Below are 17,697 nucleotides of genomic sequence, written 5' to 3' on the forward strand. Positions count from 1 at the left end.
CACCTGGGATGAATCCTACTTGGTCATGATGTATAATTCTTTTAATGTGTTGTTGGATACGATTTGCTAGAATTTTATTGAGGATTTTTGCCTCTATATTCATTAGAGAGATTGGCCTGTAGTTTTCTTTTTTTGTAATATCTTTGCCTGGTTTTGGTATGAGGGTGATGTTGGCTTCATAGAATGAATTAGGTAGCTTTCCCTCCGCTTCAATTTTTTTGAAGAGTTTGAGGAGAGTTGGTACTAATTCTTTCTGGAATGTTTGATAGAATTCAGATGTGAAGCCGTCTGGTCCTGGACTTTTCTTTTTAGGAAGCTTTTGAATGACTAATTCAATTTCTTTACTTGTGATTGGTTTGTTGAGGTCATCTATTTCTTCTTGAGTCAAAGTTGGTTGTTCATGTCTTTCCAGGAACCCGTCCATTTCATCTAAATTGTTGTATTTATTAGCGTAAAGTTGTTCATAGTATCCTGTTATTACCTCCTTTATTTCTGTGAGGTCAGTAGTTATGTCTCCTCTTCCATTTCTGATCTTATTTATTTGCATCCTCTCTCTTCTTCTTTTTGTCAATCTTGCTAAGGGCCCATCAATCTTATTGATTTTCTCATAGAACCAACTTCTGGCCTTATTGATTTTCTCTATTGTTTTCATGTTTTCAATTTCATTTATTTCTGCTCTAATCTTTGTTATTTCTTTCCTTTTGCTTGCTTTGGGATTAGTTTGCTGTTCTTTCTCCAGTTCTTCCAAGTGGACAGTTAATTCCTGCATTTTTGCCTTTTCTTCTTTTCTGGTATAGGCATTTAGGGCAATAAATTTCCCTCTTAGCACTGCCTCTGCTGCGTCCCATAAGTTTTGATATGTTGTGTTTTCATTTTCATTTGCCTCGAGGTATTTACTAATTTCTCTTGCAATTTCTTCTTTGACCCACTCGTTGTTTAAGAGTGTGTTGTTGAGCCTCCACGTATTTGTGAATTTTCTGGCACTCTGCCTATTATTGATTTCCAACTTCATTCCTTTATGATCTGAGAAAGTGTTGTGTATGATTTCAATCTTTTTAAATTTGTTAAGACTTGCTATGTGACTTATTTATTTATTTATTTCTACCTTTTATTTAGAAATAACATTAGAGTTTGAGAAAAGTAGCAAAAAAATCAATGCAGGGGGTTTCCATCTACCCTTCCCCCAGCTTCCCTTAATGTGAACACCCTGCATAACCACACTGTAATTACAGACACCAGGAGTTTAGCTACGATACTACTAACTAGTTAATAGACTTTATTTGAATTCTCCCCAATTGTCCCACAAATGTACTTCCTTTGGTCCAAGATCCAATCTGTGCTTTTAGTGGACTTATCTTCTCAGTCTCTGATGGTTCTTCTTTCTGTCTTTGTTTGGAGTGAGGTTAGACATTTTGGGAAAGAGTACCATGGAAGTTGTGCTGTGCCCTTCTCATTGCAGCATTTCAGAGGGTACCTGCCTGGTTACAGGGGATGATAGCCTTGAGTAAGGTGATGTCTGCCAGATTTCTCCACTGCGCAGGTACTACTGTTCTTTCCCTTTGTAATTCATGAGTGTCGAGAGGAGAAATATTTTGAGATTTTGTAAATAACCTGTTTGTCATCCTACTTTTGCTTACAAATGTTGGCATCCATTAATGTTTCTAGCCTGCAGCAATGTGCTGGTTTGAAAGGATGTATGTCCCCGAGAAAAGCCATGTTTTAATCCTAATCCCATTTCGTAAAGGCAGCTGCTTCTTCTAATCCCTATTCAGCACTGTATGTTTGAAACTGTAATTAGATCATCTCCTTGGAGATGAGATTTAATCAAGAGTGGTTGGTAAACTGTATTAGCTGGAGGTTTATCTCCATCCATTTGGGTGGGTCTTGATTAGTTTCTGAAGTCCTATAAAAGAGGAAACATTTTGGAGAATGAGAGCGATTCAGAGAGAGCAGAGCAGAATGACATAGCCATGAGAAGCAGAGAGTCCACCAGCCAGCGACCTTTGGAGATGAAGAAGGAAAACACCTCCCGGGGACCTTTGTGAAGGGAAGCCAGGAGAGAAAGCTAGCAGATGATGCCATGTTTACCACGTGCCTTTCCAGATGAGAGAGAAACCCTGACCCTGTTCGCCACGTGCCTTCTCACTTGAGAGAGAGACCCCGAACTTCATTGGCCTTCTTGAACCAAGGTATCTTTCCCTGGATGCCTTTGACTGGACATTTCTATAGACTTGCTTTAATTGGGACATTACCTAGGCCTTAAACTGTAAACTAGCAATTGTTTCATAGTGATTTCCAGGAAATTCTGTTAAGTGACAAGGAAAAATGCAAAAGAATCTATAGCATGGTATCCCTCATGTATGAAGGGGATATATCAAAATACACATGAAACTCTTCATCTGTTCAAAAGAAATACAGGAAGGATAAACCAGAAACTAGCAACTTATTAATTTCCACTTTTTAAAAGCCATTCCACTTCTGGTAGATTGCATTTGGCAGCTAGCAAACTAGAACAAGCAATTGTTGTAGTTTTGCTTAATAGTGACTTTATATTTCTGTAATTCCCATGTACTCATTGGAAGCCAACTATAAGAAAGATCTCTTCCTTTTCTCCCTTCTGTTTATTTATTCAGTCATTTATTCGTACCAGTTGGACCTCATGGATATTTATTTTATTCTATTGGTTATAATCCATTACTTTTATTTTGTTGTTCAACTTGTCCTATTTTTGGCCATTGGCAGCTCCTTCAGGTTGTCCACTTTATGCCCTAACTGATCACTTCCTTATTTGGGGCACCACAATATATTCCAGGATCATCTTGTATTTTTCCTAGCCCGGCCATGAAATCAACCAGTTCTCCAAAGACATCCTATATCTTCTATTGAAGAATAGTATTTAAAAATCAGGATCTTGGCATTGAGTGTACTCATTGCTACTGGGTTACGTTGCTTTTAGACCCACTCAGTGAACAGAGCTACACATTATATGCAGGTAATTGGTGTCAACACACACACACACACACACACACACACACACACGGGTTTTTAAACCATAGGTTTATACTGATGCTCCAATTCCAGTACAATGCCACAGGGTCATTTTAGCTCCTGCCCCCCTTTATGTATTTATAATTTTTTTCTTTGACAGTCAGAAACCTGACTCATTATCCACAAGGTACTTACCTATTTGCTCAATTCTAGCATACACCTAAAGTAGTTTCACAATTGCTGACCCAACTTCTTATGAAAAACAAACTTTCTGTCTAGAGTAGAATAGTTTTGTGCAGTTCTTTTTGTCTTTAGCCTTGGAGTAAACAGTCACAATGTTGTTTTTAAGTTACTTAGGTTATTTTCTTCCCCACTCTTACTCGTTTGTAGTGCACATAGGTTCATTTGTTTCTGCTTGTATTTCATTTTGGGTTCCTCAAATCCTGGTTGATTTTCATTTTTTCTTTGTATTTTGGGTTTGTGAAAATTACCTTGATTTTAAGAGGCAGAGCCATACAAAAAAGATACTTGCAGAGAATTGTGACTCCCCTCTTGCTGTCTTCTACTCCCTATTACTCCCTGCCCCCCTTCTCCAGTCTTCTCACTCTAATTGCATTGGTCTCCTGTGGATAAACAATCTCATTAGTTTCTGGTTTATCCTTCCTGTATTTCTTTTGAACAGATGAAGAGTTTCATGTGTATTTTGATATATCCCCTTTTTCATGTGTATTTTGATATATCCCCTTCATACATGAGGGATACCATGCTATAGATTCTTTTGCATTTTTCCTTGTCACTTAACAGTATTTCCTGGAAATCACTACAAAACAATTGCTTTTTTTTGTTTGTTTTTGGCATGGGCAGGCTCTGGGAATCAAACCCAGGTCTCCGGCACAGCAGGCGAGAATTCTGCCACTGAGCCACCATTGCATCACCCGACAATTGCTTTTTCTAAACCATATATCCTGGAAATCACTCCAAAAAATTTACTTTATTTCTTTAACCACAGTATTACTCCATTGCATGGCATTACCATAATTTATTCAATCACTCTGCCAGGTATGAGTGTTAGATTGTTTCTAACATTTTGCCATTACAAATGATGCTTCAGTGAGTAACTTTTGCTATGTATTTTTGAATTGTTGGAAGTATATCATCCATTGTGGTACTACTGAATAAAAAATTAAGTGCATACGTACTTTCTTTTTTGTGTGTGTGTGGGCAGGCATCGGGAATCGAACCTGGGTCTCCGGCATGGCAGGTGAGAACTCTGCCACTGAGCCACCATGCTTCACCCCACATATGTACTTTTGTTAGGCCTTGTAAGTTACATTTGTAAAGGCTTGTGGTAGTTTGCATTTCTACCAGTGAAATATGAGACCACCTATTTCTTCAGTCTCCCCAAAAGAATATATTGTCATGATTTAAAATGTTCGTCAATCCATGTGTAAGAAAAATATCTTGGTGTTGTTTCCATTTGCGACTCTCTAATTTTCAGGGCGATTTTTTAATCTTTTTTGGTGAATTGCTAGTTTATGTCTCTTCCCAATTTTTTCTACTGGATTTTTCATCCTTTGTCCCTCAATTTTTAATAGTTTTTTAGTAATAGATATGGTATCATGCTTTGTCTGTGATATGTTGCAAATATTTTCTCCTAGTTTGTCAGTTGTCATTTTACCTTGTTTATACTGTTTTTTTTGCAATGCACATATATTTTGATGCAGTGAAAGTATTAATCGTTTTTCATTGACTTTGGCTTTTGACTATTAGTTAGAAAATCTTTCCTTATGCTGAAGGTGCTCTTATATTTCATATTTCACTTTTACATTTAGATCTCTGATTTATTTGCAGTTTATTCTTGAGTATGGTATGAGAGTGGATCTAATTTTATCTTTTTTAAGTGGTTATCCAATTGTCCCAACGTATTTTATGTAAAAATCTCTTTGATCCAGTGATTTGAATGGCACCATTATTATATAATGAATATCCTTATGTATTTGGGTTAATTTCTGAGTTTTATCCTAACCCACTGATCAATTTGTCTATTCTATTGTTCAGTTTGTCTATGCTATATTTTACTTATAGGGGCTTTAAGAGTATGTTTAATGTATGGTAGGTTTTGTCTCTCCTCTTAGTGTGCATTTTTTCGGAGTTTTTCTGACTATTCTTTTTTTTTTTTTTTTTTCCAGTTTTTTTTTTTTATTAATTAAAAAAAGAATTAACAAAACAATTAGAAATCATTCCAATCTACATGTACAATCAGTAATTCTTAATAACATCACATAGTTGCATATTCATCATTTCTTAGTACATTTGCATCGATTTAGAAAAAGAAATAAAAAGACAACAGAATAAGAATTAAAACAATAATAGAAAGAAAAAAACAAAAAAAACAAAAACAAAAAACCTATACCTCACATGCAGCTTCATTCAGTGTTTTAACATAATTGCATTACAATTGGGTAGTATTGTGCTGTCCATTTCTGAGTTTTTATATCCAGTCCCGTTGTACAGTCTGTATCCCTTCATCTCCAATTATCCCTTCTCTCTTTTTTTTTTTTTTTAATTAACGGAAAAAAAGAAATTAACCCAACATTTAGAGATCATACCATTCTACACATGCAATCATTAATTCTTAACATCATCACATAGATGCATGATCATCATTTCTTAGTACATTTGCATTGGTTTAGAAGAACTAGCAACATAACCGAAAAAGATATAGAATGTTAATATAGAGAAAAAAATAAAAGTAATAATAGTAAAATCAAAACAAAACAAAACAAAACAAAACAAAAACCTATAGCTCAGATGCAGCTTCATTCAGTGTTTTAACATGATTACTTTACAATTAGGTATTATTGTGCTGTCCATTTTTGAGTTTTTGTATCTAGTCCTGTTGCACAGTCTGTATCCCTTCAGCTTCAATTACCCATTGTCTTACCCTGTTTCTAACTCCTGCTGAACTCTGTTACCAATGACATATTTCAAGTTTATTCTCGAATGTCCGTTCACATCAGTGGGACCATACAGTATTTGTCCTTTAGTTTTCGGCTGGATTCACTCAGCATAATATTCTCTAGGTCCATCCATGTTATTACATGGTTCATAAGTTTATCTTGTCTTAAAGCTGCATAATATTCCATCGTATGTATATACCACAGTTTGTTTAGCCACTCTTCTGTTGATGGAGATTTTGGCTGTTTCCATCTCTTTGCAATTGTAAATAATGCTGCTATAAACATTGGTGTGCAAATGTCCGTTTGTGTCTTTGCCCTTAAGTCCTTTGAGTAGATACCTAGCAATGGTATTGCTGGGTCGTATGGCAATTCTATATTCAGCTTTTTGAGGAACCGCCAAACTGCCTTCCACAGTGGTTGCACCCTTTGACATTCCCACCAACAGTGGATAAGTGTGCCTCTTTCTCCGCATCCTCTCCAGCACTTGTCATTTTCTGTTTTGTTGATAATGGCCATTCTGGTGGGTGTGAGATGATATCTCATTGTGGTTTTGATTTGCATTTCTCTAATGGACAGGGACATTGAGCATCTCTTCATGTGCCTCTTGGCCATCCGTATTTCCTCTTCTGAGAGGTGTCTGTTCAAGTCTTTTTCCCATTTTGTAATTGGGTTGGCTGTCTTTTTGTTGTTGAGATGAACAATCTCTTTATAAATTCTGGATACTAGACCTTTATCTGATATATCATTTCCAAATATTGTCTCCCATTGTGAAGGCTGTCTTTCTACTTTCTTGATGAAGTTCTTTGATGCACAAAAGTGTTTAATTTTGAGGAGCTCCCATTTATTTATTTCCTTCTTCAGTGCTCTTGCTTTAGGTTTAAGGTCCATAAAACCGCCTCCAGTTGTAAGATCCATAAGATATCTCCCAACATTTTCCTCTAACTGTTTTATGGTCTTAGACCTAATGTTTAGATCTTTGATCCATTTTGAGTTAACTTTTGTATAGGGTGTGAGAGATGGGTCTTCTTTCATTCTTTTGCATATGGATATCCAGTTCTCTAGGCACCATTTATTGAAGAGACTGCTCTGTCCCAGGTGAGTTGGCTTGACTGCCTTATCAAAGATCAAATGTCCATAGATGAGAGGGTCTATATCTGAGCACTCTATTCGATTCCATTGGTCAATATATCTATCTTTATGCCAATACCATGCTGTTTTGACCACTGTGGCTTCATAATATGCCTTAAAGTCAGGCAGCGCGAGACCTCCAGCTTCGTTTTTTTTCCTCAAGATGTTTTTAGCAATTCGGGGCACCCTGCCCTTCCAGACAAATTTGCTTATTGGTTTTTCTATTTCTGAAAAATAAGTTGTTGGGATTTTGATTGGTATTGCATTGAATCTGTAAATCAATTTAGGTAGGATTGACATCTTAACTATATGTAGTCTTCCAATCCATGAACACGGTATGCCCTTCCATCTATTTAGGTCTTCTGTGATTTCTTTTAACATTTTTTTGTAGTTTTCTTTATATAGGTTTTTTGTCTCTTTAGTTAAATTTATTCCTAGGTATTTTATTCTTTTAGTTGCAATTGTAAATGGGATTCGTTTCTTGATTTCCCCCTCAGCTTGTTCATTACTAGTGTATAGAAATGCTACAGATTTTTGAATGTTGATCTTGTAACCTGCTACTTTGCTGTACTCATTTATTAGCTCTAGTAGTTTTGTTGTGGATTTTTCCGGGTTTTCGACGTATAGTATCATATCGTCTGCAAACAGTGATAGTTTTACTTCTTCCTTTCCAATTTTGATGCCTTGTATTTCTTTTTCTTGTCTAATTGCTCTGGCTAGAACCTCCAACACAATGTTGAATAATAGTGGTGATAGTGGACATCCTTGTCTTGTTCCTGATCTTAGGGGGAAAGTTTTCAATTTTTCCCCATTGAGGATGATATTAGCTGTGGGTTTTTCATATATTCCCTCTATCATTTTAAGGAAGTTCCCTTGTATTCCTATCTTTTGAAGTGTTTTCAACAGGAAAGGATGTTGAATCTTGTCGAATGCCTTCTCTGCATCAATTGAGATGATCATGTGATTTTTCTGCTTTGATTTGTTGATATGGTGTATTACATTAATTGATTTTCTTATGTTGAACCATCCTTGCATACCTGGGATGAATCCTACTTGGTCATGATGTATAATTCTTTTAATGTGTTGTTGGATACGATTTGCTAGAATTTTATTGAGAATTTTTGCATCTGTATTCATTAGAGAGATTGGTCTGTAGTTTTCTTTTTTTGTAATATCTTTGCCTGGTTTTGGTATGAGGGTGATGTTGGCTTCATAGAATGAATTAGGTAGTTTTCCCTCCACTTCGATTTTTTTGAAGAGTTTGAAGAGAATTGGTACTAATTCTTTCTGGAACGTTTGGTAGAATTCACATGTGAAGCCATGTGGTCCTGGACTTTTCTTTTTAGGAAGCTTTTGAATGACTAATTCAATTTCTTTACTTGTGATTGGTTTGTTGAGGTCATCTATGTCTTCTTGAGTCAAAGTTGGTTGTTCATGTCTTTCCAGGAACCCGTCCATTTCATCTAAATTGTTGTATTTATTAGCGTAAAGTTGTTCATAGTATCCTGTTATTACCTCCTTTATTTCTGTGAGGTCAGTAGTTATGTCTCCTCTTCCATTTCTGATCTTATTTATTTGCATCCTCTCTCTTCTTCTTTTTGTCAATCTTGCTAAGGGCCCATCAATCTTATTGATTTTCTCATAGAACCAACTTCTGGCCTTATTGATATTCTCTATTGTTTTCATGTTTTCAATTTCATTTATTTGTGCTCTAATCTTTGTTATTTCTTTCCTTTTGCTTGCTTTGGGGTTAGCTTGCTGTTCTTTCTCCAGTTCTTCCAAATGGATAGTTAATTCCTGAATTTTTGCCTTTTCTTCTTTTCTGATATAGGCATTTAGAGCAATAAATTTCCCTCTTAGCACTGCCTTTGCTGCATCCCATAAGTTTTGATATGTTGTGTTTTCATTTTCATTCGCCTCGAGGTATTTGCTAATTTCTCTTGCAATTTCTTCTTTGACCCAGTCGTTGTTTAGGAGTGTGTTGTTGAGCCTCCACGTATTTGTGAATTTTCTGGCACTCTGCCTATTATTGATTTCCAACATCATTCCTTTATGGTCCGAGAAAGTGTTGTGTAAGATTTCAATCTTTTTAAATTTGTTAAGACTTGCTTTGTGACCCAGCATATGGTCTATCTTTGAGAATGATCCATGAGCACTTGAGAAAAAGGTGTATCCTGCTGTTGTGGGATGTAATGTCCTATAAATGTCTATTAAGTCTAGTTCATTTATAGTAATATTCAGATTCTCTATTTCTTTGTTGATCCTCTGTCTAGATGTTCTGTCCCTTGATGAGAGTGGTGAGTTGAAGTCTCCAACTATTATGGTATATGAGTCTATTTCCCTTTTCAGTGTTTGCGGTATATTCCTCACGTATTTTGGGGCATTCTGATTTGGTGCGTAAATATTTATGATTGTTATGTCTTCTTGTTTAATTGTTCCTTTTATTAGTATATAGTGTCCTTCTTTGTCTCTTTTAACTGTTTTACATTTGAAGTCTAATTTGTTGGATATTAGTATAGCCACTCCTGCTCTTTTCTGGTTGTTATTTGCATGAAATATCTTTTCCCAACCTTTCACTTTCAACCTATATTTATCTTTGGGTCTAAGATGTGTTTCCTGTAGACAGCATATCGAAGGATCCTGTTTTTTAATCCATTCTGCCAATCTATGTCTTTTGATTGGGGAATTCAGTCCATTGACATTTAGTGTTATTACTGTTTGGATAATATTTTCCTCTAACATTTTGCCTTTTGTATTATATATATCATATCTGATTTTCCTTCTTTCTACACTCTTTTCCATATCTCTCTCTTCTGTCTTTTTGTATCTGACTCTAGTGCTCCCTTTAGTATTTCTTGCAGAGCTGGTCTCTTGGTCACAAATTCTTTCAGTGACTTTTTGTCTGAGAATGTTTTAATTTCTCCCTCATTTTTGAAGGATAATTTTGCTGGATATAGGAGTCTTGGTTGGCAGTTTTTCTCTTTTAGTATTTTAAATATATCATCCCACTGTCTTCTAGCTTCCATGGTTTCCGCTGAGAAATCTACACAAAGTCTTATTGGGTTTCCCTTGTATGTAATGGATTGTTTTTCTCTTGCTGCTTTCAAGATCTTCTCTTTCTCTTTGACCTCTGACATTCTAACTAGTAAGTGTCTTGGAGAACGCCTGTTTGGGTCTAATCTCTTTGGGGTGCGCTGCACTTCTTGGATCTGTAATTTTAGGTCTTTCATAAGAGTTGGGAAATTTTCAGTGATAATTTCTTCCATTAGTTTTTCTCCTCCTTTTCCCTTCTCTTCTCCTTCTGGGACACCCACAACACGTATATTTGTGCGGTTCATATTGTCCTTGAGTTCCCTGATACCCTGTTCAAATTTTTCCATTCTTTTTCCTATAGTTTCTGTTTCTTTTTGGAATTCAGATGTTCCATCCTCCAAATCACTAATTCTATCTTCTGTCTCTTTAAATCTATCATTGTAGCTATCCATTATTTTTTCTATGTTTGCTACTTTATCCTTCACTTCCATAAGTTCTGCGATTTGTTTTTTCAGTTTTTCTATTTCTTCTTTATGTTCAGCCCATGTCCTCTTCATGTCCTCCCTCAATTTATCGATTTCATTTTTGAAGAGGTTTTCCATTTCTGTTCGTATATTCAGCATTAGTTGTCTCAGCTCTTGTGTCTCATTTGAGCTATTGGTTTGTTCCTTTGACTGAGCCATATTCTCAATCTTTTGAGCGTGGACAGTTATCTTCTGCTGCTGGCGTCTGGGCATTTATTCAAATTTCTCTTGGTGTTGGACCCAGCAAGGTTGTAATATTTTTCTGTGAAATCTCTGGGTTCTGTTTTTCTTATCCTGCCCAGTAGGTGGCGCTCGTGGCACACGTTTGTCTGCGGGTCCCACCAGTAAAAGGTGCTGTGGGACCTTAAACTTTGGAAAACTCTCGCCGTCCTGGGGGTTCGCTAGCCGAAGCGGCTTGAGCCGGCCCGGGGTCCGAACGCAGGGAGGGTGTCCGAACGCAGGGAGGGTTGCTGGTCGCCGCAGCCAGGGAAAGAGCCCGTCCGAATTTCCTAGTCGGCCCTGGGCAACAAGCGTGGCGGGAGGGCGCCAGCGGCAGCGGCCCGCCCGAGAGAGTGCACGTTCCCCGGGAGTCACGGGGTCACCGTTCTCCGCGGCCTGGGGGTTTCCGATCCAATTCTCTCAGTTGGTCCGGGGGCTGCGCGTGGTGTGGGCGCCAGTCGCCTTGGTTTCAGGGGACCACCTCTCCAATTCTCCCAGCCGGCCCGGGAAGGGGGAAGGGAGTAACTCCGGCCGCTTGCCACCCTGCCCGGTAAGGCCCGCGCGCCTCGGCGATCTCACCCGAGCTGCTTCTCTCAGCCAGCCAGCCGTTCCAGGATGGGGTACGCTGTCTTTTTTATCTCTGTTGTGGCCATGGGCGCTTTCTGTATCATTTCTACTCCCCTAGTAGGTGTCCTGGAGAAGAAACTAAGATCCGCGCGTCTTACTAAGCCGCCATCTTCCCAGTTTCCTCTTTAATGACCCTTTTTCTGACTATTCTTGTGTGATATTTTCTCCCTAGGTGAACTTTAGTATTAACTTATCTAACTCCATAAAAAAAACTTATTTTTATTGGGATTGCATTACATTTATAAACTAACCGTGGAAAGTGACATCTTTGTGCTGTTGAATTGTCTTATCCAAGAGCAGAAGGGTGTTCTTTGTTCATTCGAGTCTAATTTGTGGCTTTCAAGAGTGTTTTAAAAATTCTCTCCCATGGATTTTGCATGTTTTTGTTAAGTATATTAGCAAGTAACCATCTTTTTGATGGTGTAAATGGGTTTCCCCACCATCTTGTTCTCCAGCAGATTATTATTTGATTATAGATTTGTATAGTTCATTTTATATCCTGTAACCTTGCTGAATCCTCTTATTATTAGAGTTTGTTCTGTTGCCTCTCAGGGAGTGGTTGGCACACTGTTTCCCAAGGTGAAATCTAGCCCACTGCCTGCTTTGGTAAAAGTTTTGTTGGAGCAAGGTCAGCCTCACTCATTTACACATTACCTTCCGCTGCTTTCCTGCTGTGGTAGTTAGATTCAGTTGTCAACTTGGCCAGGTGAGCATACCTAGTCTTGTTGCTGCGGACATAAGCCAACGGTACGTGAACCTCATCTGTTGCTCATTACATCTGCAGTCAGCTCGGAGGCGTGTCTGCTGCAATGAGTGACGTTTGACTTAATTGGCTGGTGCTTAAATGAGAGAGCGCAATGCAGTGCAGCCTAAGCAGCTCGGCATTCCTCATCTCAGCACTCGCATCTCAGCATTCCTCATCTCAGCACTTGCAGCTCAGCCCAGGCCTTTGGAGATGCAGAAAGAAGTCACCCCGGGGAGTGTTGTTGGAACCCAAGGGCCTGGAGAGAAGACCAGCAGAGACCATCCTGTGCCTTCCACGTAAGAAAGAACTTCAGTGGAAAGTTAGCTGCTTTTCCTCTGAAGAACTAACAAAATAAATCTCCTTTTATTAAAAGCCAATCCATCTCTGGTGTGTTGCATTCCGGCAGCTAGCGAACTAGAACACCTGCCATAATGGCAGCATTGATTAGTGACAAATCCAGCGATAGGGTGTTCCAGAAAAAGTTTTACTTCTTCTTTACAAATTCCTGTGCTTTGAATGAATTTCTCCTGTCTAATTTCATGCCTCCAGTACAATGTAGAACAGTAAAGATAAAGGGCCCTTTGCCCTGTGAACTGATTTTAGTGGAAATGCCCCTAGAGTTTTCTCATTAAGTAACATAATGGCTTAGGGCTAAAGTATATACACTTTTATCAGGCTCAAAATGTGTCAATTTCTGTTGTCTTGAGTGTTTTGATCCGGTATAGGTATTGAATTTTTTCAAAGGCTTTTTGAGCCCTTGCAGAAATTATCATATGATTTTTCCCCTTATCTCTATTAATGCGATATTTGATATTAATTTCCTTACCTGGAGCCAACCTTGGATTCTTGAAATAAGTCACATTTGCTCATGGTGTTTTATTTTCTTAATATGGTGTTGGTTCTATTTGCTAATATTCTATTTAACATTCCTGTATCAATATTCATATGATATATTCATCTGTAGAATTTTTTTTACTGCCTTATCAAATCTAGGTATCAATGTTACACATGCTCACAAAGGAATTAGGAAGCTTTCCTTCATTTTCAATACTCTGGGACAATTTATAAAATGATAGGACTGTATGGGTTCTGAAGGTTTTGCAGAACTAGTCTCAAGATTTTAAAATTGTGTCTGTTTCAATGGCTACATTTTTGTACATGTGAGCTTTCTCCTTTTTTTTCCTTGATCAAGTTAGCTAGTTCAGATTTTTTCTTGATTTTTTCCCCCCAAATCCCAGAACTTATTTATTAAGTCCACTGTTGTTCTGTTCTCTACTTCATTAATTTATGCTTTTACCTTTATTACTTTCTTGTTGCTTTCTTTTGTTTATTTTATAACTTTTTTCTTAATGCTTTGAACTGGGAAATTATTTATTTTAATTCTTTCTTTTTTACTAATAAAAGTTGTCTTCCTTTGACACTTCATTGAATATACCTGAGAGGTTCTAATATTTAGTGTTTTCATTAGATTTTGATATTTAGTGTTTTAGTTATCATTATTTAGAAGTTGCTTAATTCATTTGTATATACTTCCCCTTTGACCCAATAATTGTTTAATAGAATTGTTTTTTTAATTCCAGGAGGAAAAGGTACATTTTTATTTTTTGTTTTTGCATTTTTCTTCCAGTAGTTATCTCTGTAGCTTTATTTTTTTCTAAAGACCTCTATTCTACTTTTTCTGATGTAGTAATTCACTGCATAGCTTCTCAAGTTTTATTGGTATTTTTAATTCCCTATAGAACAATCAGTGGGCTTTTCTATTTTTTTACTTCTCTCTTCTTTCTCCTTCCATCTTTAAGTGCATCATTTTTACTTTGCTATGATATATAGTATTTGTACATTATTATTCCACTCTCAATTCCACTGTCTTAGTGTGCCAGGTTGCTATAACAAATACCACACAATGGGTTGGCATAAAAATCAAGTATTTATTGGTTCATAGATTTGAAGCTAGAAGTCAAAAAGAAAAATGTTGGCAGGACTTGATTTCTTCCAGTGTCGGCAGCGTTCTGGTGCTAGCTGCTGGCAAACCTTGGGGTCCCTGGTTTATAGCTCTACCTCCCACCATAAGGCTATGCCTGCTCCTTTCTCTGCTCTTCCTGAAGCTTCAGGTTTCTTCCTGTGTCCTTCTCTGACCACTGCCTTCTGCTTCCTTCTCTTTATAAGGCCTCCAGTAATATGGAGTAAGACCCACCCTGAATCACTTGCCCACACCTTAACTAATATGTGCATCTTCAAAATCCTATTTATAAATGGCTTCCTACCCTACAGGGATGCAGGTTAGTATTAAGACCATGTTCTTTGAAGTAGTACATTATTCAGTCTATTACAGTCTGCCCTCTGGACCTCAAAAACACATGTTGTTCCCAAATGCAAAATACATTCACCCATTCCAATATCCCAATGGCCTCAAGCCATTTCAGTAACAACCCTAAGAAAAAGTCTCATCAAAATCACTTATGAGCATCATCTGTCTTGAGGAAAAATTCCACTCTATTTACCTGAAAACCCAGAAAACATGTTTTGCTTCTAAAATATAATGGTGGGTCAGGCATAGGATAGACATTCCAGAAGGAAGCATTTGAAAGGAAACAGGGCACAGGGCCCAAGCAAATTCAAAACCCAGCAGTGCAAACTCCATTAGATTTCAAGGCTGAGAGTTACTTGTCGATTAATGCTTTGTCCTCCAAGCTTGCCAGAGTGGCAGCCCCACACATTCCAAACATGTATGTGGAGAGCGGCCATACTCTCCCCATGTACTAGGGTCTAAGCCCCACCCTCTCCGAGCCTTGGCTCATCCGCCATTCTCTTCTGGAACCTTGAAGCCGAGGTGCCACCCTTTCTGAGCATCTTCCCAAACATCAGAGCAGAAGCCCTGCCCCCTTCAAGCACTGGAGAAAAGGCCTGCCCCTCCAACTGATGGGGTGAACTGGCCCTTTCCACACATGTGGGGGGCTTCTCTCTTGGCCTGAGGAGATTTCTACAGTCCAGACCTCTGCTTCCATGGTTCTGCCCTTGAAATAGTTTTTCTTTCATTTCATCCAATCTCTGTCCCTTTCAGGCCAGGCTGACTGTGCCTCTGCTCATTCAGAATTCTCAAAAACCTTGTTGGTTTTGTGTGTCATTCAAGGGGGGTCCAAACCATCAGACAAAAGGGTTTCCCACAGATCCTTCCTAGATAACTGTATTTCCAATTCCAGCTTCCTCTGAGATGGCTGCATGGATACATGACTCGTATGCCTATTCTACTTAGCAAAGGGTGGCTCAGCTAATCCCTCACAAGGAGTCCCATTCTCTGGGAATTCTCTCTTGGGAGCTCAGGGGGCGTGCTAATAGAGCCACTTCTGGCCCTCATCTCAGAGTACACTATCTGAATAGGCTGGAAATTTTCCAAATCATCAGTTACTGGTTCCTTTGTGCTTAGGAGTTCCATCCTCAATTTATCCCTTTCCCCACATGTTTTACAATAAACAACAAAGAGAAACCATACCGCATCTTCTGTACTTAGCTTAGAAATCTCCTCAGTTAAATATCCAAGTTCATCACTTAGAACTTTGACCTTCCATCTGACATCAGAGCACAGTTTTGCCAAGCAGATCGTGATAGATTGAATTAAATACTCTCTCAAAAGACCTGCTCTTAATGTTAATCCATGTTCATGTGGGTGTGAAAGCATTATAAATAGGACCTTTAAATATGTTATTTTTTTTGTTAAGGCGTGGCCAAGGCCAATTATTCCACATTACCAGAAGCCTCGTAAAGAGAAGGATCCAGAAGCCAGTGGTCAGAGAAGACCACAGGCCAGAAGTCGGCAGAAACAGAGAAGGGCAGAGAGAAGAGAGCACATCACCATCTGATGAAAGGCAAAGATACCAGCCAGGGGACCCCAGGGATTGCTAGGAACCAGCACCAGAAAGCGCCTTGCCAATATCTATCCTATTAGAAATTTACAGCCATAATGTTATGTTTTAAGGCCACTTACAGTCTTTTTCTCAGTATAATTTGCCACCAGTATGATGTAGAATTAAATCCAGATTCTTTTCAGTTTGTAAGTACTGCCATTTTTGGGTTGTTTTGATTGCTTTAACTTTTCTGGTCTTAGTAATATCTATAAGGTACTTTACAGTTTTTAAAATCACTTGCTTATATAATCGGTTTTTAGATTTGTATGTAAATAACAATTATAGCTGTTTCCTCTCTGTTGATCATCTGCAGAACATAAAAGAATATCAGAGGGAACCTTGCAGATCATCTGGTCAACCTTCTCATTATGTTTAAGATCACCTCAAATCCAGAAAATCGAAATAATCTACTCAACCTACTCCGGGAAGTTTATGAAATAACAAATATTAGAGTTCAGATCTCTTGACTCCTAAGATAGTACTCTTTCATTTATAGAATACTAGGAGATTAGGGGCAAAAAACTTAATTAGTTTTTCTATGAAAATGTCAATCATAGAATAAAAGGATTCTATTTTATACTTTTCAAGGTTAAAAATAGAAACAATGCTTTAAGGAATTTTTTTTTTCATGTAATAAAGGGGAATTCAGGAAGCAAGAAGGGACGTAAATGATTGTGTATTTACTGTAGTCTATGCAGTTTAAGTATTACCCAAAATACTGTTTATATTAGTCATTTAGGCATCCTCTCTCTTAACATGCAATGCAAAGAAAGTTTAGCTCAGACCCTAAGTTACCACAGATTCTGAATTTGGAAATAGGAATTAATGAGTTTTCACTATTTGCTTGATCCAAAACATGTTGGCATCTTGAAGTCCTAAGTGTTTCATTATTTCAAAATAACCTTAATATTTAAAGGTCAGCTTTCAAGTATGGAGTACCTGCCTGCCGTGAAAGAGTTAACTTTCATGTTCTTTAGAAGATAATCAAGGAAAATGTTTTTCTAATATGTTCTGTAAATGCCTAGGACTGTAAGAAATTTTACATCCCAATTTACCTAAACAATGTACTAATTTCCTGCAATTTATCCTATAAAATACTTTCCTTCCACACATTGTACAATAAACATTTGTTGAACTAACTGTTATATATGTTCCAGTGTTATGTGATCATGTAATGAAAGACCCTTTTATAAAGCATATACACAAGGATAGAATTAAAACTTACCATGAAATCTGTAACTCTAAATTTCCTGTCTTCTGTGATTTACACATAATTATGTTACATTTACATAGTTTTCTTTCTTTCTTTTTTTTTTTTTGCATTGGGTTTATTTCGTCTTTTTAAAAAGGAGCAAAAAAGTAACATTCTGCCTATTTGTATACAGAAAGAGCAATCTTTTTGTGGCTACCCAGATATTTCTTTTGCCACAGAACCAGTCTTCTTTTGACAATTTTGCTTTTATTCAAGGCACAAAATAGAATATATGTGTTACATGTTTGTAGCAATAAGAACATTTTTACTTCCTTTCACATTTACTTTTTGTTTTTCATCTGCCTACTTTTAAAATTAT

At 37.5% G+C, this 17,697-nt stretch overlaps 2 protein-coding genes across 11 annotated transcripts in view; one reads left to right on the forward strand and one right to left on the reverse strand.

Moving 5' to 3' along the window:
* ANKRD26 (ankyrin repeat domain containing 26) overlaps positions 1-17,697 on the reverse strand; it is a 1,272,391-nt gene that overhangs the window by 533,232 nt on the left and 721,462 nt on the right. The gene's annotated exons all lie outside the window — the stretch shown is intronic.
* The window catches only part of ODAD2 (outer dynein arm docking complex subunit 2), a 199,718-nt gene that overhangs the window by 91,128 nt on the left and 90,893 nt on the right, over positions 1-17,697 (forward strand). The window contains exon 19 of one of the 10 annotated variants that reach the window (XM_077153014.1): positions 15,941-16,338. The exons of the other annotated variants lie outside the window; for them this stretch is intronic. Coding sequence (XP_077009129.1) covers positions 15,941-16,124 — 184 coding nt within the window. The 3' untranslated portion in view covers positions 16,125-16,338. Of the gene's footprint in view, positions 1-15,940; positions 16,339-17,697 lie in introns of those variants that run through there. 10 annotated transcript variants of the gene reach the window in all.

The sequence above is a fragment of the Tamandua tetradactyla genome, chromosome 1 (assembly GCF_023851605.1).
Source record: "Tamandua tetradactyla isolate mTamTet1 chromosome 1, mTamTet1.pri, whole genome shotgun sequence".
NCBI classification, from domain to species: domain Eukaryota; kingdom Metazoa; phylum Chordata; class Mammalia; order Pilosa; family Myrmecophagidae; genus Tamandua; species Tamandua tetradactyla.